Here is a 21,164-nt window from a genome sequence, read left to right as displayed (position 1 = left end):
TGGAACTGCCCCATAGAGTTTCCAAGGAGCGCCTGGTGGATTCAAACTGCCGACCCTTTGGTTAGCAGCCACAGAATGACATAGATACTAAAAATTGTATATTTATACAAAAGAACTACTAAAAGAGAAATAAAGGCATGCTTTCAAAAAGCACCAACTTACTCGAACATAAATAATGACATCCCAGAGTCCCTTGAGCAATTTTATCTCTTTGCGGCACTGCTTCATTTGTTTGTACTCTGGAAGAGCCACTTCAAAAAGACGAGTAAATTCTTGCATCTGCAACATTTCTTCTTCTAATGCCTCAAGCTCTTGATTTGCCTAAGGAGAAAACAGGCATACACACCCAAACGAGCTTCACATTAACAAACTGTCAGAGAAGGAAGAGCCACCCAACTCTGTACCTTGGGTATTTTGACATTTAAAACTTTGATTTTCAAAAGAAATCTGCAGTATAGTTATTGGTAAAATGTAGAAGGCTTTACACTAGCAAACTAACAGCTACTCAAAAAGTGACAATAGACTATCCATAAATTCAGTAATGTTAACAATACTCTCCCCACGCACATAGTTCAGCAAAAGTTGCTCTGGTAGCAGATTTCTATGAATACAATTTTTCAACTTAATTCTCATTGTACCAAAAAAAAAAAAAAAAAAACCCCATCGCTGCTGAGTCGATTCCAACTCATAGCAGCCCTATGGGACAGAGTAGAGCTGCCCCGTATAGTTTCCAAGGAACGCCAGGTGGATTCAAACTGCCAACCTTTTGGTTAGCAGCCGAACCCTTAACCACTATGTCACCAGCGTTTTCTTTCATTGTACAGCTAGGGAATTTGTTGGGCTAGAAAAGGTCAGGATCTAGAAACTTCCACATAAGAATAAAGTAGCTTATTTGATAATCACTTACTTAAAAAAAAAAAAGCACTTTCAGATTAAAAAAAAAAAATACCCTATAAAAAAAGATCATGAATAATACTATGATGTACTCAAGAGAATGTGTGAAATAAAACACTGGAGCTAAAAACACAGCATGGCGTAGGAAATTCCACAGTAGGATTACTTTTTACCGAGGCTCACATACCGCCCCAACTTTGTAGAACATTTTACATTTTACGTCAAACATAAACTCACTAAGTTTTTCCTTTGATTCATCAACTCTTAATTTTAGTTTTTATTAACGAAGTAGACATTCGCATGGTAAAAATTCAAGCAGTACAGAAGAGCTTGCAATGCAGGACAACTATCACTCAGTCTCACTCTCCAGTTCTCTGGGTGCTATTTCTGTTAAGTTTCAATTCTGTGCTCAAACTGCTCCTTCTCAGTTTATCAAGTTTAGACATTGCACATATGTTACCTGCTTTGCAAAAGAAGGATTTGGCCTTGATTTTTCCGTTTTATTTTTCTCCCATCTACCTTCCAATAACCAACAATATATTGCTCTAGCTCTTTTGATTTTCTTTTTAACTGCAGTTTACTGTGATGTGTCCAGGTGTTGATTTATTTGTATTTATCCTGTTTGGGATTCAGTGAACTTTCTGAATCTTTTGATTTCTGTTTTTACCAGTCCGAGAAAAGTCCCAGCTGTTACCTCTGTAACTACTGCCCATCTAGTGATCTGTTTATTCTCTCTTCCAGGAAGTCTGAATAAAGTTAGATGTCATCCTTCCTCTTTCACTTCTCTTAATCTTTCATATTTTCCATCTCTTTGCACCTATGCACTGCATTTACTTGATTTCTTCCAATCTTTTTTGCAGTTCACAAATTCTCTTTAAAAAAAAAAAATTTTTTTTTTTTTTTTTTTTAGCTTTAATTAGCTCTTCAACTCATCTAATGAATTGATGAGTTGAATCTCTTCTTTTAACAACTATATTTTTCATTTCCATAAGTAGCTGGCTCTTTTTCAAATTCAGGGGATCATTTTCTATAACCTCAAAAATGAGAACTTGCTCATTTTTTCAATATTATCTTTAATTGCTTTTAAAAAATCTTCTAAAATCTGAAGTTTTATATGGGTCTATTTTTTTATATCTGCAGTTGTTCTTTCTACTGACTCTTACACATGATGGTATATGTATTTATTTTTTTTTATTGTGAACTCATGTTCGATTCAACTTAATCATTTAGAACACCTAGGATATTGGATTGAGATCACTTTTTTCCAGAGAATATCTGGGTTTGCTTCTTGCAGGTGCTGAGAAGAGCTACCTGTAACCACTTTAATTGCCTAACTTCCAGACTCCCTAACAATAGGGGCATTATAAAACTGAACCATAGGTACCTGTGAGAACAGGCTTGTGTTTACAAATTCCCAGATTTTTTCCCCCTTTTTTCTCCCTGACTGTGAGAACCTTAGCAAGAACCACAGGTAATATCAGAGGCTCCCTTCACAGCCTGCAGATTTTTCCAAGGCCACCCTTTAACTGAGTGTGTAACCTCGTAAGAAAAGAAAAAAACACTGCCGTCAAGTCGCTTCCAACACAAAGCAACCCTAAAGGATGCAGTAGAACTGTCCCATAGGGTTTCCAAGACTGTAATCTTTATAGAAATAGACTGTCACATCTTTATCCCACAGAACAGCCGGTGGGTTCGAACCACCGACCCTTCAATTAGCAGCCAAGCGCTTAACCACTACACCACCAGGACTCCTTAACCTTGTAAGACCATCTCCCATCTCACCCTAGAAGAGTTAATCAAAAAATTTAGACTTTTGGTATTTTCCTTTGCCCATAGAACAGCACAGGATTCTGTTTTCCTCTGCTTTCTTAGTTTCAGCTACTCTTTTTGTTTGTTTCCTTTCTGGCCGTTAGAGATTTCACTTATTTTAAAATTGCATGTTTCTGAGTATGTATTTAGCATCTGTTTTACAAAAGAGGACTTTTCAAAATATCTAGTCTTCATAAGCTCCAGAGTGAACATCCCTTTATTTTTTATTTTTTCTATTGATTATACTAGTTCCATTATTTCTAGAAATATATACTCAGGTATGTTACTCAATTAGTCACCGTATCTTTGGTTATGAAGAGACAACAGCACATAATACAACTTTACCAAGAAATCTCAGTTGGAAAGGAGAGATGCATGATCCATTGCCCTTGTTTCTGGAAGGTCAATGGCTTCCACCTGGTGCAGTGAGTTGGCTTGAGTAGGAGGACCTACCACACCAGCCCAGAACAAGGAGGCACACGATTCTGGCAGAGCCTAACAAGACAAGCCTTAGATATGCCTACTGAACAAGCATGCCAAGAAAATGAGCTCCAGAAGAAGTTAACCCAGCCCTGCTATATTTCAAAGACCTCTCAGTGCATTCTGTAGGTGTAAGGATAAGCATCTCTGATTATTAAATCGACGACTATGCTGTTATAGCATAGCACAAAAATGGGAAGAATCAATAAATAATAACTATAGCAAATGTTGACAACAAGCAGCATGTTGGTTAGTCAACTAAAAACATCTCCCCATCCATAATCTGTTCAGACCACCTGCAATTTAGATGAAACACTCAAAAAAATAGTAATTCTATCAGCATATTCTAATCTATTCCCTTTCATGAATATATTAAGGAGTTATACCAACCAATTCTCTAGCCAAGTTAAAGAGAAGGCCTTATGCTACAGAATGGTGTTACAAACTCTAGAAACTGAGATAAGATGTGTGTCAGCAAGATACCTGATACCAGTTTAAGGAAACCAAAAAACCCACTGCCATCGAGTCGATTCCAACTCATAGCGACCCTACAGGACAGAGTAGAACTGCCCCATAGAGTTTCCAAGGAAAGCCTGGTACATTTAAGCTGCCGACCTCTTGGTTAGCAGCCATAGCACTTAACCACCATGCCACCAGGGTTTCCCAGTTTAGGGAGTAAAGACTATTTCCAGCATAAAGCAAAAGCAGGAAGAAGGTCAAGGCAGCCTAGATGAAGACATTAGACAAAATTCCCCGCTCTCAGATCTAACCTTCACAAAGTCATTTTCTCATTTTCGTTGCTAGGCTAGGCAAAGAATTCCTAGAAAAACAAAGATACTATTTTTCTAATAAAAGTTTAAAACATCTTCTCAAGTCTAATGTGGGTTACATTTTACCATTTTGGATTATTTGCCCACTATATTCATTCATGTACAATAAAGCAATTCATCATAGACTAGGAGTGAATGATTCAGTAATATTTGTGCCCAGGGTTAATGATAAGTTATGGGCTTTCCCTATTATGGTTAAAAGTTACTACTAAAGTATCACATGGAAGGCAGTATAATGGGTCAAATTCTTGATTTAATTAAAAAAAAAAAGTCCAGACAGCCTGAATTTGATCCCTAGTTCTATTACTCACGAACTATCTAATTTCCAACAAGTTACTTAATTATACAAACATTTACTTGAAATAGGTAAAATAAAATAATAGTAGCTACAGTGTAAGTAAGGGCAAAACTAAGGTAAAACACAGCAGTCTAAACTAACTTTCTAGAATATCTGAGATAACACAAGATACTCAAGATCTTCATTACCTTGTCAAGTGTCACGTATGGATTTTCTGCATTAAAGTCAAGAGGAGCATAGCATCTAAATCTTTCTCTGAATTCAGCCTGCTTTCCCTGATCAGAGTAGAAAAAACAGAAGGTGAATTTCAAGCAAATCACTTCAATTATACTTGTAAAACTCTTGTTTAAAAAACAAAAACAACTAGGTAACTAGCTTACATCAAACAAAACACATTTCTTTCGTAGAAGAGTGACTTCTGCATTTTGGAGAGGCGAGACTTCATGTCTGACAGTTGCAGCAATCTTTTTGGTAACTTCCCATCTTTCAGGTAATTCCTACAAAAACAACCATGCAAACTAGAAGATTACTACAATTCCTTAAACAAATCAACCCCGTAAGACTAAAGAATTCTACTGTTCACACTAACACAGGATATCTTTTCATTCTTATATTAGATAAGGAGTTTATCCAGAGAAGATGGAAGAGATTAAGGCTTAGAGCCAGGCTGAAGTACAGACTGACCCACAGGCACCTCTGTATTCATATTCCCCAAGCATACGCCAGAGTTATTTTCATTTCAGAATAAATGAAAAGCCTTTCAAAATCAGGATCAAAAATTTCCAAATTGTTTTCCTGTTCAGGGAATAATATTAAAGCACTCCGGAAACCATGTTGCTAACCTATAGCAACTCCAATCTACAGAGATCTCCAAAGTCTCTCTAATATAATCTATTCAAGGAGGAAGAAACTAAATCTGAAGCTAAAGGAGTGACTGGATTTCAAAAGGCAAAGGTTAAGTGCTCAATTACTAGCCAAAAGGTTGGCAGTTTGAAACCAACCAGGGGGGCCTCGGAAGAGAGGCCTGGCAATCTGCTTCCGAAAGGTCACAGCCTTGAAAACCCTATGGAGCAGTTTTACTCTGCACACACAGGTCGCCTTAAGTCGGAAATGACTCCGCAGCAACTAACAAGGACAGTAACTAGAAACCCAAGACAGCCACGTTTAGTAATTTAGCAAATGAAAAGAGATGCTCTGACTCTGGTGGGGCCGGGATGAAAACATAAATCAATCTCATCTTTCTGCTTTCCTCTAGCTTCCAAATCTCTGTGTCTATTCTTTCCTAATGGAAAGTTTGAGTGTTTAAAAAAAAAAAAAGGTTAGGTTTATTTTACATAACTAGGATTTTTGGTATGAGAAGAGCAAAGGGAAGTGAAGGTTAATTTGTATTTGATACAGGACAAAAGAAGACAATAGTCCAGGTAGCAACTCAACTCTGCTCTCCCAGCCTACAATTCAAGTAGGACAAAAGCAAGTTATTTTCTTTGAAGAGCAGTTGTGCATAACTACTATTGAAAAGCATTCCTGGTATCCAGACTAACAAAGCATTGTTTCTATGGGTCATCGCTGGGACACTGAAATGGCTTTGTCATACAATAGCATAGGACTCTACCTGGGTAGCTGAAGCACGAAAGCAAGGTTCCAAAGTCTATTTTGTACCTCTCAATAAATATTTGATGAATGATTCAGTGACTGCTCATTATAAAGAATGCTGTGCTAAATACAGATTGTGTCCACACAGTAGAGGAGGTACTACGAAGGTAAAGCACATTCTTTGACTTAAACGGTTTATAATCTACCAAACTGAATAAGAGGAACACACAGGAAGTATTCCACATGGTTGAATGTATTAACTCCCATGAGGAGGTCTATGTGTTATGGAATCAAAAACACTGGGGAAGCAACGTGGTGTCATGACAGGCATACCAATCCAGGCCAGGAGCATGAGATCTGCTCTTGAACCTGCTTGTCCTTTCATGTTTGGTTTTCAACTCTCATCTAATCAAGCTTCTACATCCTCATCTGTACAAAGTCTCACTTGGGGTTTCCAATTCCATCCCTGGGAACCTAAATACCCCATGAAGATCCTTTAGGAGCCACCACAATAAAACCAGGGACAGGTCACATAGGCAGTAGCTTCAGGTCCCTTGACCCTCTTCATCAGCAGCAAGTCTGCTGTTGTTTGCTTTCTATTTGGGGATTACAAAGAAGCATCTATTTGAGAGAAAAAAGAAATCATCAATGACCAAAAGATCAGATGACCTCCAAAGTCCCTCTAACAGATATAATCCACTCAGGGAGTAAGTAACTGAATCTGACACTAAAGGAGTGACTAGAATTCAACAGACAGAGATCAGGGCAAAATCCCTTAAGATCCTGTGAGGTTAGGCTACCAGTGAAGCGTGGGGTGAGAGTATGGGCTATTGTGGAAATCGGGCAGTATTAGGATAGGGACAGTCGCTAAAGGTTTTTGAACAGGGAAGGGTCTTGATAAGACCTGTAGATTAGCACGTTTCATCTAGCTTCAGAGTATAGGGTAGGTGGGGTGTGAAGAGGAATGAGATAAACTATTGCTGTGGCTGAGGTAAGAAGTAACAAGCACTGAATTCAAATGGGTTTAACAGGAACGGAAAGGAAGCAACAGACTGAAGAGCCACTGCATCAAAGGACGATCTTGCTAGTGGTAAATTCCCAGGGCTTTGTGGAAATAATACTTAAACTTCTGGTAGGCACAGCTGCATCTAAGCATCTTTTAGCATAGCACCAAGCACAGAGGAGTATCTGGAAAATTTTATGATAGCTAACTAATAGTAATGAAGGAGAAAGCTGGCAGTAACTATTGCAAGATGCTTTAATTAAAATAAAATAATCAAATCTATATGACCTTGGATTTGGCAATGGTTTTGTAAATATGACACCAAAGGCCCAGGCAACAAAAGAAAAATAGATAAATTGGACTTTATTAAAATGAAAAACTTTCATGAATCAAAGGATACTGTCAAAGAGAGTAAAAAGAAACCCACAGAATGGGAGAAAATACTTGCAAATCATGTATCTGGTAAGGGTTTAATTTCTAGAATATATGAAAAACTTCACAACTTAACAACAAAAAGACAAATAACCAATTAAACAAATTGGCAAGGGACTTGAACAGGCATTTCTCTGAAGGAGATATACAAATGGCCAACAAACACATGAAAAGATGCTCACTGTCATTAGTCATTAGGGAAATGCCGATCAAAACCACAATGAGATACCATTTCACACCTATTGTCATAGCTCTAATCAAAAAACAAAAAAATTCCCAAATGTTGGGCAAGGATTTGGAGAAATTGGAACCTTCCTACATTGCTGGTGGGAATACAAAATGGTGCAGCAGCTATGTAAAACAATGTCGTTATTCTCAAAAAGTAAGCCGAGAATTATCATAGGGCCCAGCAATTCTACTCCCAGGCATACACCAAAAAGAGCTGTAAACAGGGACTCAAATACTTACACACGAATATTCATGGCAGCACTATGCACAATAGCAAAAAGATAGAAACAATCCAAATTTCCATAAATGGATGAATAGATAAGCAAGATGTTGTACGTTTATACAACGGAACAACATGGATAAACCTCAAAAATATGCCAAGTGAAAGAATCCATACACAAAAAGTCACATATTATATGATTTCATTTGTATGACGTGTCCAGAATAAGTAAATCCATTGAGACAGAGAAGGGATTGATGATTGCCAGCAGCGTGGGGGATGGGAATGGGAGTGACTGCTTAATGGTTATGGGGTTTTCTTTCGGGGTGATAAAAATGTTTTGGTCCTAGATAGAGGTGGTGGTTGCACAACATAATGAATGTACCAAGTGCCACCAAATTGTATACTTGAAAGTGGTTCATTTTATGTTATATGACTTGAGAATTCACCTCGAAATAAATAAATAAATAAAAGAAGGAAAGAAAGAGGAGGAAGTGAGAAATTGGAAACCATGAGTATAGACAATTAAAAACAAAAAAATTTTTAAAAAAGGTCTTGAAGGAGATTTTACCAAAGAAGAAGCAAGCTCAGAGAAGTTAAGTAACTTGCCAAGGTAGGCACACAAGATGGACTTGCACAGTACTTGGAAAAAAAAAAAATCTAAGTCTGAGTACCAAACTCTGATCACTGAAATAGAATCGAATGAATATTTTTTGGTTAATGTGTCCACCAATCACATATGGAAGGTTAAACGTACGCACAGCCTGGAAGCTGGTGGATGGCGTACATATGTAAACTATTTGTAAAACTTCAGTATGGGTGTTGACAGATCCTCAACTGTGAGATCTTTGTTCATGGTTTTCAGTTATATTTTAAAAGATTTTGTTTTTCATTTGGCATACAACAGCCACCAAGTCTTTTCAGAGCATGGAAACAAGCTGATAGCCTAGAGGTTCTGTTTAGGAAAGACAGTGACTTTGTCATCCAAATCAGGCTTTCTTTATTAACATGTCCATGACATGTTTTCAAGGACTAAGATACTTCTTAACTGACAGGAAGCATTTAATGAAAAAGAGCTTTGATATATTTCATTTCATTTGGTAAAAGTGGAACCAAAACAAGCAGTTTAAAGGCTTTTGCTGTATACCTTCGGATAAGCAGGCAGTGGAGCACGGTGATTAAGAATAATTATATTGGCATGAAACACACCTAGATGTGAGTGTTGGCTGGCTGTACTACTTGTATGACCTTGAGAAAGTTATTAATATCTCTTTAAGCTTCAGATTCCTAGCCTGTAAAATGAAAACACTGGTGTCTACTGTACCGGTTGTTACAAAGATGTAATAAGACTGCGCATGTAAAGTGCTTTGCTAAAGGAGATGCTCAGTGTATGGTAATTATTACCATTATTTCACCTCTACACTTACCTCCAGCTGAATATAGACTTGCTCAGGCATCTTCTGGCCATAGCTTTCCAAGAGTGTGATGGTTTCCTTTAGAGGTTCAAAGAGTTCATCAGTAGCTCTCTGTCGGCTCCTCACAGCCAGAAGATGCCCCATGATGTCAACTAAACCATCATGATCACCTTCACTTAATTCTCTTTGAAGTCCTGCATCTGTCTCCTTTATAAATTCTTGTAGCTCATTCAGACTATTAAATACATGTATAGGTATATACACATGATATATATATACATACAGACAAAAATCAAGCACATCAAAACTTTTAGTATATAAGACTTCTGATTGAAACTTATTTTGATAATGTGCCTACTTAAACATTTGTTATCTCTAAAGCTAGCAGTTTTAATGTTCTTAAAATATCACTATTTTAGAAAACAATGAAGTATTAGATATTAACGATTCCAAATACCAGAGTCCAAAAGGCTACCTGTCAATGACAAATCTCAAAAGGTGCTCCTGAAACATCCAGCTCCATTTCTTGATAATGTTTAACAAGCTCACTTTGAAAGGCTTCATGTCGACCTTGAACCAACCATCAAAGACTCTGAAGTCATCAAACTTGCTCATCTGAATGTACAAAGCCTCATAAATGTCAATCTATGATTAGAAAGAAAAAAAAGAACAGTAACTATAACTTAATCCAAAGCCAACAACTACATCAAATGCTAAGGTTTTTCCTTACCTGTTCTTTGAACCGTTCAATAGTCGGTGGTTGTTCAGGGATTTCTTCATTTGCATGAGCATCCATTTCCTCAGATGTTAAAGTATGCCCATACAGGAGAAAATGCTTCATAAATTCAGCTCGCTCATCTACCCAGAGGTAAGCATAAGTCTCCAGAGTGTTTCTGAAGTCTAAGACTTTTTTGATGACATCTGCCACTCTGTTCATTATCTCCTGCCTGACCTCTACCAGGCCTAACATGTTATCCATATCAATCTAAATGAGAGGAAAATCAAGCACTTATTGAAATCTGCCTTATTCTATCAATTATTCAAAAAATAACATTATCTAGGCAATTGTTCAAAGGAAAAATCCTTTGAACAAAATCAAAATAAAAAATGATGTTGCTTTTTCCCACTTCTCCTTCCCTTGTGTTCCCCATTATCCCAATTTATTTCTGAATAAAAAAAAAATAGCTAATACAAAAGCTAATACCTATTTACATATGCAAATAGATAGAAACCAAAGCTTATTAGTGGTTACCAGTGGTGGAGGGTGGCGGAAAGAAGGGCACTGAGTTTCTGTTAATGGTGGTAGACTAATTCAGAAGAAGATAGTGATAATGGTTGCACAACATGAAGAATGTAATTAACATTGCTAAATAATACATGTAAAAATTATTGAATTGGCAAAAGGTTTCTTATGCATATTTCTACCACAATTACAAAAAATAAATAAATAAAAGCTAATACCTATTTACAAAGAAAATACCTGATAATTTGTTATTTCCAGATGGGATGCTACTCGTTGCATCTGGGAAGACATTCTAAAACTATTGCATATCATTTCTTCCACCAGATCATAGAAGCCATCACCAGCCTCTCTTTCTAAAGAAGGTTTAAACACAATCTCAGGGGGCATTAGGATCATTTGTGCTTGAAAAACTGGTGCAGGCTTCAATTGTTTTTCTGTATGTATCAGAAAGAAATCCAAGTCATGCATTATAGCTTGAAAAAAGCCTTCTACCACGATGTCATCAATGAATTCTACATAAATCCTCCAGGTGTCCAGAGAAGGAATGGCTTTGAAGAGTTTCCTATTTTCCTAGAAACAGACAAGTATTAATAGATGAGTGTAAATAATATTCAGCATAAAAATGAAAGCTTTCTATTTAAATAGTTTGTTGAAGGGACAGCATTTTTGTGCACAACACAGGAATATTCAAAAGCTGGGTCACAGAGCCTTAAGCTGGATGGCAAAGAGCTCAGCAGGTCTTTAAAACCTTAAGTTTATTAATAAAATAAATTAAGTCATTCCTTAAAGGAAAAATCAGCATGAAGATTTCTGTCTTCATACACAGACAAGAAATATACTAGTTTTCAATGAATTCTAGATATATTGGACCCTGGTGCTAGTTCCTGTTCGGTCCCTAACTGCATGTGGCCTTGACCTTTGCCTTCCAGGGGCTTTTCTATAAATAAGAGGTTTCCCAAACCAGTCCTCCACAGAACACTACTCTAGATATTTGGAGATAACCAGATATCACTACACCAGGGAAGCACCAGGTACTCAGTATCACTCTCGGAGACTCACAGTGCATCTGCTGTATTCAAGTCTCTTTAACTTGGTTTAACTCAATTGTTCCCAATCTTATTTAAGCACACAAAATAATTTTTTTGCAAACCATCTCTGAGCTGCCTGTGAAATAGTAACTTAGTTTGGGAAACACTAGACTAGTAAAATCTAAGCACCCTTTATGCTCCAACAAATACAAAGTTCTTCTGCCTTAGCATCTTCTAAGAGTGGAAGTGAAATAATGGACAGGTCAATGGAGCAGGGTGGGGCCAGACATGAGATGAGGTTAAGAACTGTTACAGGTTGAATATACAACGGGCCAAACCTAGAAATACAGTGTTGAAAAGGCCTGGTGGGCAGCATGGTTGATTCCAGAGATCATCCAGGTGATAAAGGTTACATAATCTATACAGGGCACAGGGCAGATGACCAAGGCAGAAACTAGTACAGAGGAACAGAGGCACTGGAATGAGAGCTGATTATAAGGCAGATTATGCTCTCTGCTTTCTTTGATTATTACCCACCATAGATATATGGGTAACATATGGGTAACCTCCTACCTACCTCCTTGCTTCCCTGTGGCTTACATTCAACAGGAAAAGCCTTCACGCAGAGTCTCTGGCTGCTATTTTCACTCAGAGTAAAAGCCAATGTCCTCTTAATGGCCTACAATCCCATGTGATATGCTCTTAGTCCCTGTCATGGACTGAATTGTGCCCCCCATCCCCAGCAAAAAAAAAAAAAAAATCTGCCAACTTGGCTAAGTCATGATTCCTAGCATTGTGTGACTGTCCACCGTTTTGTCATCTAATGTGATTTTCCTGTGTTGTAAATCCTATCTCTATGATGTTAATGAGATGGAATTAGTGGCAGTTATGTAGACTCGATCTACAAAATTAATGTACAACATAAGCCAATCTCTTTTGAGATAAAACAGAGAAGTGAGCAGAGAGATGGGGGACCTCATATCACCAAGAAACAAGAGCCAGGAGAATGGCACATCCTTTGGACTCGGGGTCGCTGCGTTGAGAAACTTCTCTACCAGGGGAAGATTGATTACAAGGACCTTCCTTCAGAGCCAACAGAGGGAAAAAGCCTTCCCTGGAGCTGACGCTCTGAATTTGGACTTGTAGCCTACTAGACTGTGAAAAACTAAATTTCTCTTTGTTAAAGCCATCCACTTGTGGTATTTCTGTTATAGCAGCACTAGATAACAAAGACAGTCCCTTCCCAACTCCGTCCCTACTACTATCCCCTCGCTCACTCTGCTTCAGGCATGGCTGTTCTCTATCTGACCCTTAGACAAGCCACCTCAAAGCCTTTGCCCTTTTCTCAATCTAAAACACCCTTCTCCTGATATCCACATGACTCATCTCCTTCCTCTTTCAGGTATCTGCACAAATACAACCTTAGCAGAGAGGCCCCAACTAACCATGTAAAATACCAAACCCCCCATTGCCTAGTCCATCTACTCTGCTCTATTTTTGCCATTGTTCTTAGAACCAGCTGACCTAGTACATATTTGCCATTTTCTCTTACTGTCTTCCTGGACTAGGATGGCAGCTCCATGAGATAAGAAACTTGTTTGGGTTTTTTGGTTTTATTTTTCTGCTTTTTGTTTTGCTTTGTTTTCTGTTTTATTTTAAATTGTTAATCCTAGAATAGTGCCTGGTACAAGTTTAAAGACCTCAAATATTGGTTCAAAGAGTCATCATTGTTGCCCTTCTTATAAGAGAGGTGGAAGGGTTACGTGAGATGATATACAAAAGGTATCTGACACATACATAATGGGCATTCGGCAAACAGAGGTCACTATTAACAGCATCCAGAAGAGGATGTAACCATGAACAAAAGAAGGATCCCATCCCAAGCCTTTCTGTTTAATATCTCACATTCCAACCTCGTTCCTCAGGAACGAGAGTAGTGAGGGCCACAGAAATTATAACCAAGTGAGACAAATGCCTCCTTTTTAAATGCCTAACAAAACTGTATGCAACGCTGTGATTATTTATAGATTTACAACAATAAATATTTTTAAAAAACATATATAAGGCTCTTTCAGGCTCAGTTAAAGAGTACTACATTCTTCTTCTTTTTTTTTTTTTTTTGCTTTTCTCTAAATTTAATGAAACAATCTTCTACAAATACTGAAACCTTAAAAGAAATCACCTCTACCAAGCTGTGTATCTTGCAGCCGTCTTCCTGGATTAACTTGTATTTTTTAGCGAACAAATCACTCTTGTCCTCCAAAGCAAAGGAAGTCTCCTTTCTGTGCTCCTTCCTGGGAAAGAGGGTGCACTCCGCCCATGCTCTCATTATTTGCTGGATCACTTTAACGTTGCTCTGAGTCTGTTGAGCTCGGTGCTCCAGCTCAGAGGCTGTCGTCTTCACCTTCTCTATGTATTCCCAGCAGTCGTCCTGCCAGGTGAGCGACGTCACAGCTTCCTTCAGTTGGTCATCCACAGCCTTCAGTTCATCTTCTATCAGCGGGTACTCAACTTCTAGAAGTGTCTGTTTCAGCTTATTATACCCGTGCACAAGAAGTTCAAGACTTCCAATGTACTGCGCAAAAGCAAAAACCAAACCCAAACAACAAAAAAAAGCCAGGTATGTTATAAGTGCCAAATATATTTTCTCTACCTTAGAGGCATAAAAATACCATATGTCTATATGTTATTAATTAACATTTATCTAAAACGTGCCCTAGTACCTAAAAACACAAACCTTTAAAATAGTGTTTCTTTTCTTGAAGATGGCTAAGGCTGAATCTGGTATGTCTGACTTCTTCAACATCAGAAGGTATTTCACTTCTCTCAATACAGCTATCAGCTATGAAAAGAAAAGCAAGGAGTATTACATATTTTAAGCCTATCCTACTAATTTAACACAAGTTTAATTTAAAGCACTTAAAATTTCATCCAGTGATCACTATATTTTAAAGTTGTCAAGGTAAAGAAACTTTTGTTTCAGATGTACTTTAAAAGCAAAACTCACATATTCCACAATGCAGTACAGGTATAAGAAATAGAAGTATAAATCACTGACTATGGCCCAGAGTCAGACAGAGAATTCAAGCAAAAGACAGCAATATGCATGCTAAGATCTGGGATGGAAGCCCATAACTAGGCTTGTGTTTTCCCAGTACCCTCTGTTCTATCATAACGCTTATTTTAAAACTACAAGTTTGACCATACTTTAAATTTTGTCAGCAAGAAACATTAAAACCCGTTGCTGTTGAGTAGATTCTGACTCATAGCGACTCTATAGGACAGAGTGGAACTGCCTCATAGAGTTTCCAAGGAGCCCCTGGTGGATTTTTGGAAATGCCCAAATCTGCACCCAACTGAACCAAAAGGCTTAGGAATATACAAAACATTCACCTGGACACCTCAAACACCCACCAGCCACCTAGTTCACCTGGGTGTTATGAACCAAATTGTCTGATTTTAGAACACCTTCCTTTGACCATATTACCGTAACTCAAGAGCTGCAATCATTCCAACACCCACTTCCACAAGCCAACTTGACGTCTTTGCAAGGTAAAGTGCCATGTTTATTGCAATATTCATGTATTTCTTAACCATTTAACATGTGTAAAACTATGTTACTGCTTTCGTTAGGTTCCTATTTTTGTGTGCATCACTGACAAAGTGTGAGGGCTGTGTCGCTAGCCCCATTTTTCCCATAACTCCTATGACTTTTATTGAGCAACCATTCATTTAAAAAAAAAAAAAAAACCCACTGCCTTCAAGCCGATTCTGGCTCACAGCAACCCTATAGAACAGAGTAGAATTGCCCCATAGGGTTTCCAAGGCTGTGGTCTTTACGGAAGCAAATTGCTACATCTTTCTCCCAAGGAGTGGCTGGTGGGTTGCAACCACTGACCCTTCAGTTAGCAGGCAAGCGCTTAGCTGCACTACCAGGCTCCAATCATTCATAGTGCAGTAATTTTTAAGGAATGTGTATCTTGTGTTATAGCAGAACTGATTTTTAAGGAACGTATATGCTGTTGTTATAGAAGAGCTGACTGTATCCCTACACCACAGGTTCTGGGGGGAAGACTGCACAATATCCTTAAGACGGTAAACCAGATGACTCCCTTAGATTACTGCACCACAGTTTAACTAGTACAATATACTTTGTGTGTTTATAATGCCTTCAGGTAGAATTATATAAAGTACCCTTAAAATATCTCAGGACTTTAGTTTCTATAAACTGGATTTATAAAATCAGGAGGTAAGATAGTCTGCAGTTCTCTATGCATATATTTATGCCTGTGTGCTGGGTTTTATAAAATAAAACGATGCTATTCTTTGCACATAATCTAGGGAAACAGATCAGAATAAAGGTGTAGATTGTGACTATCAGACTCGGTGAGGCTAACCTTCCCACTTCCTAGGCATACATTTATGCTGCCATAAGAGACTCTAGGTGATGGTTAGTCGCTAATATACAAATCTTCCCTATCTAAAAAGTCAACCAGATGTTTAAGTACTTGTATTTTTTTTTGTCATGGAAACTTATAAGTAGACATTCTTATATTCTTGCATTTTACTGGAAAAGCACATTCACACGAGGCAAATAGAAAAGAAGGCTTATTTTGTGTCTCTTATCTAGCAAGATACCAGACTTGGAGATAGGTTGTTGAAAATATGTACATGTATGTATTATATTTATTATGTATATACATATATAATGTAACATATATGCACATTCATATAATTGCTAATAAAGTTTCCATACTTCATTATATAACAATAAAATTATGAGAAAATAAACATTCAGAAAAATACATGAAAATTTCCCTTTGTATATGGCTTATCATGGGATGGCAAAGATGTATTCAATAAAGATAATCTTCATCCTGGATATTATTTAACTGCTAATTTTTTTTGGTATTAACATGTTATTTTTTATCTTTTATGAAAATTGTTTTACAAAAATTACCACATATTTAATCAACATAGTCAAACTTATTGTCCCTTTGAAAATAATTATAACAAATCAAAATTTGCCACTGTCCACAAAAGCACAACAGAAGGTCTCTCATTCTATATATTCTGTGGATTCTCTAAATGTTAACTTATGTGATGACATTTCAATTAACTAAATATACTAGTATATGTGTTATAACTATAATTCAAGCCAGAAAGTATCTGGTAATAGGCTAATGATTCAATGAATGTGAGCTAGCATTAGGTGTTACCACATGCCAGACATAATGCTAGAAACAAAATACGAAAGTGACATGACATGGACTTGACCCTTAAGTAGCTCATTGTTTACAGAGGAAGGAAGAGGCCAGAAGATAAAAATTACAAGGCAAAATAAAAAAACAAAGAGTAATTGGTATAGAATTTGGGGAACAAATCTCTAAAACAAAGATCTATGAGAAGTTATTCACAGTTCTATTTTCACAGCACTGATATTTTAAATTAATGGAAGCATCCGAAATACACAGGTAATAAAAATGGCACCTATAAAACATTTTAAAAGGGTCAAGCCCTTACCTTTGGGTCAAAGTTGACACTGAGAAGACCATCTATGGCACTGTATTTAACTAAAGGTTGATTCAAATTCAACTCACAGATTTCATCCACATTACTTTTCCATTCATTATAGATACGATGTTCGAATTGGTCTAGCAAAGTTGTCATTTCAACATACTTCTGATAAGCTAAGGCATCATCAGGACTTCCTGAGAATCTGTAAGAATATGATTTTTCTACTTTCTACAAATTACGTTTCAGCTTACTTTCAGTAAATCAATATACAATATATATAATATATAATATGATAATACATTATAAACAATAAGAGAAAAAAAGATCAAATAACCCTTTATGAATTGTCTTTGTTTTTTAAAAAAGATATAATTATGAAATGAATGGAACTCCAATGATTTTGCTAAGTATCAAAAGCAACACGTTACCAATACTTACAACAAGAAGAGATGAAGATTTGCATAATAAAAGGAGTATTATTTATTGGAGAAAGAAAAAACAATAACAAAAAATCTATAAACACATTGTGGGTGAAAAGAAAAAAGATAAGGATTTGAAAGCGTGTAAACATATGAGGTTATAAGGATTCCATTAAAAATATTCTAAAACCATTGGAACAAATCCCTCTCAATGAACCCAGCCAATGATAGGAGTTAAATAAGGCAGTGACTCTTTAAGTGCTAGTATGTACAGCTCACTGTCCTTTAAAAAAAAAACCTGCATCATTAAGGATAATTTTATCATGAAATAAGTCTAACTGCTTACAGATAATGAAGAGATGCAAAATTCGACCAAAACGTCTGAAGTCGTTCCCGGACTTCTTTGGCCCACTTAATGTTTCCTGAGGTAAACGGCATATTCTTGTGAAGAACTACATCTCCATGTTCGATCTGCAAGGTGATATTTTGGTGAAGAGGAAGAAAGACAATCAGAGTGCCTTCTAAGCTGCAGCAGTTGTTCATTTTGATACTTTTACAGTGGAGACACATAAAGCACATGTGCTAATAACTTGCTTATTAGAAGATTTATGGTCCTGAGCCAGGTTCTTCATCTTCTTAAGGGATTTGATGAAATGAAAGCCTAAAAGTTGTAGTGCCTATTTCTAATCTTTACATATAATCAAATATAGCTTTAGTTGATAGGCATTACCCGCAAAAACAGTATCTTGATGGGGGAGCACATGGCATTTTTAGGGCAGTGAGATTATTCCGTATGATACTATAATGATAGACACATGACATTATGCATTTGTCAAAACCCACAGAACTGTACAACACATATTGTGAACCCTAATGTAAACCATGGCCTTTACTTAACAATAATGCATCAGATTGGTTCATCAATCCGAACAAATGTACCACACTAATGCCAGATGTTAACAGGAGAAACAATGTGCAGGGGAGAGGGATATGGGAGCTCTCTGTACCTTCTGTACAATTTTTTCTGTAAACCTAAAAGTGCTCTAAAAAAATTAAATCCATTTTAAAAAATGATATCATGGATCTCCATCAGCCTCATCCATCACTTACCTGTTTGGTGTGGGCATTATACAAGTGCTTACACATATCCAACTCTGCATTAAACATCCGCACTAGTGTGCTATAATGTGGGCTGAAAATTTCCATGACAACTGGTTTCTCTAGAAAATTCCCAAATACAGTCAAAAGCTATAAAAATCAAAGTTAAAGGAAGGTTAAAAACTATGCTTTGTAATACAAATACTCAGTTCACTCTTTCCCCCATTAAACTTCTTACTTGACTAGAAATTGAGCAAAAGTCTAGAGGTCAAAAGTATCTGGCAATGCCTTAAGATTTAAAACATTGTTGCATCTCCCTAAAATTTCTATACACCCAGAAAACCAAATTCCAACTGTAAAGCAGTTTCCCTTTCTCAGTGGAAAATGACAGGGGTCAGAAATGAACCACTGCCCGTCACTGCTCACAGCTAATACTACTTCCTCTTGGGCACCAAGAAACAGTTCTGAAAATGACTGTGGGTAAAACAACAGAATCAAGATTTATGCATTCATTATTTGTTCTTTTCCACATATTTATTCATTAGATACAAGGCTGCTGCCTCCACGCCCAGAGCCTCTAGATCACACCATCAATAATTATACCAGATGTACCAGTCACAGTGGCTGCCCAGCCCAGGGCCCCTGGTGCCTTCACCACCCATGTTCTATACCACATGACCCAGAAGCCCCAACACAGTGGACCAGAGCAGCAGTAGTCACCTGTTCCAAGGACATCCCTTACACTGGCAGGCAGTTCTTTGACATGAATGTCCTGGCTCAAACCAATGCCTTGAGCTAATCAGATTCTTCTTCACTAAGTGTCAGGGCATGGCAGGCTGAATGCATCCACGTGGACAAAAGCTACGTGTGAGTAAGCAGAAGCTACTAGCAAGCAGAAGGAGCCGCCAACTGGTAGTGGGACAGAAAAAAGCAGACACAAGGACAGAAACAGAATCCCATCACCAGTAAGGCAGAAGAGGAAAGGTACACAAACTCCTCTTGCTCAGTCAGTGGAGATCCCTAGATCTCAGACTAACTTTCACCGCCAGCTCCCACCAAGCGTAGCTATTCGGTGAGCCAAACCTTGGATTCCCGTGACCTGTCTGTTTACCATCCTGTATGGATTCTTTTGTGTGCTAGCTTAAGATAGCTTCCTTTCCTTGCAAGCAAAATAAGGAAATTAAAATATCTATTTTTATATGACAAATGCTGACACGGTGCTGGGTATGTGCCAAGCACTATATTTTAAGGGCTTTATAAATGCTGTAATTCCTACATTCTCCAAACGAGGAAACTGAGGTCTGCAGAAGAAGGAATTTGCCCACCATCATGCAGCTAGTGGCACAGCGAAGATAGGAACCAAACCACTGGGCACCAGGGTCTGTGCCTTCCCGTGTGGCCTCTCATTGGCCAAAAAAAAACCAAAAAGTGCCATATAAATTACATTATTTTGTTATTTCCTTGCCCCATGTGGACTTCATGATATGTTATTAAGCCTAGTCTATAGTTATTTTTTTTTAAATAAGTCTCATCAAAATAACTAATATATTGAAGGTGGCAGAAAACTGTACCAAAGCTTGTTTCTTGTTACCCATGTGACAAAGGAGATGACTTTGTTCTCTTATGGAAACAATAGATACCTCCAAAACATTTACTTCTTTAAAAAAAAAAAAAAAAAGCTTGATTATAAACACTTACATAAGCTACATTCACTTAATAAAAAAGCAACATACTGAAAAAATTATACAAACTAAAATGTAAATCTATCTATGTCTTTGGGTCCAATTTAGGCGATCACATTCTGCTTTTTCTTATAACATTAAGTTTAACTACTGTAGAAACTGCTAAATATTTTTAAACACACTTGGTTAGCTGCTACCTAGCAAAATGTAAATTATTAACTTTCTTCTTACATCCATTGTTTTCTTGAGTTTGGACTTCATGTTAAAATTCAAAAGTAAACACTGCCTCACAGGTTGAACAAAGAAATATACCCCAACAACAGAAGAAAAACACACTTATTTTACAACATTATTTTTTTTTAACTATTATCTTATCAATCACAATTGAAATAAAACACCAGAAGCTTCTAGCTACATTTCATCTTGCTTATCTGATATGCTTTTTACCAGTTGCCACTGAGTTGATCCTGACTCATGGCAACCCCATGTGTTACAGAGTAGAACTGCACCCTATCAAGTTTTCAAGGCTGTCATCTTTCAGAAAAGGAGCTCTGGTGGCACAGTGGTTAAACATTTGGCTGCTAACCAAAAGGTCAGTGGTTCGAACCCACCAGCCACTCTACAGGAGAAAGATCTGTCGGTCTGCTTCCAGAAAGATTACAGCCTTGGAAACCGTATAGAGCAGTTGTACTGCATCCTGTAGGGTCGCTATGAGTCAGAATCAACTCGACAGCAATGGGTTTGGGTTTAATCTTTCAGAAGCAGATCAACAGGCCCTTCTTCCAAGCCATCTCTAAACGCATATGAACTGCCAGCTTTTGGTTAGTAATTGGGTGCTTAACTGTTTTTGCCATCCAGAGGGACTAAAATCCAAGTGTAAAGAGGGACCCATAAAACCCACTGCCATCGAGTCAATTCCAGACATCTAAAAAATACTCTTTTGGAAGGTTGTAAAGCCAGAAAATAATAGTAAGA

General features: G+C 37.4%; 1 protein-coding gene across 2 annotated transcripts in view; it reads right to left on the bottom strand.

Moving 5' to 3' along the window:
- DNAH11 (dynein axonemal heavy chain 11) overlaps positions 1-21,164 on the bottom strand; it is a 361,390-nt gene that overhangs the window by 302,769 nt on the left and 37,457 nt on the right. The window contains exons 10-21 of one of the 2 annotated variants that reach the window (XM_064290057.1): positions 18,520-18,657; positions 17,756-17,880; positions 16,997-17,192; positions 14,211-14,315; positions 13,656-14,048; positions 10,683-11,015; positions 9,933-10,187; positions 9,678-9,847; positions 9,215-9,437; positions 4,692-4,808; positions 4,500-4,586; positions 163-321 (exon numbers count right to left, since the gene is read on the bottom strand). In XM_064290057.1, coding sequence (XP_064146127.1) covers positions 163-321; positions 4,500-4,586; positions 4,692-4,808; positions 9,215-9,437; positions 9,678-9,847; positions 9,933-10,187; positions 10,683-11,015; positions 13,656-14,048; positions 14,211-14,315; positions 16,997-17,192; positions 17,756-17,880; positions 18,520-18,657 — 2,301 coding nt within the window. Of the gene's footprint in view, positions 1-162; positions 322-4,499; positions 4,587-4,691; positions 4,809-9,214; positions 9,438-9,677; positions 9,848-9,932; positions 10,188-10,682; positions 11,016-13,655; positions 14,049-14,210; positions 14,316-16,996; positions 17,193-17,755; positions 17,881-18,519; positions 18,658-21,164 lie in introns of those variants that run through there. The other variant, XM_064290055.1, reaches the window with a different exon arrangement.

This window comes from Loxodonta africana, chromosome 8 (genome assembly GCF_030014295.1).
Source record: "Loxodonta africana isolate mLoxAfr1 chromosome 8, mLoxAfr1.hap2, whole genome shotgun sequence".
In the NCBI taxonomy this organism is placed as follows: Eukaryota; Metazoa; Chordata; class Mammalia; order Proboscidea; family Elephantidae; genus Loxodonta; species Loxodonta africana.
The sequence above is the reverse complement of the archived record's forward strand: the minus strand, read 5'-3'. Positions and strand labels throughout refer to the sequence as shown.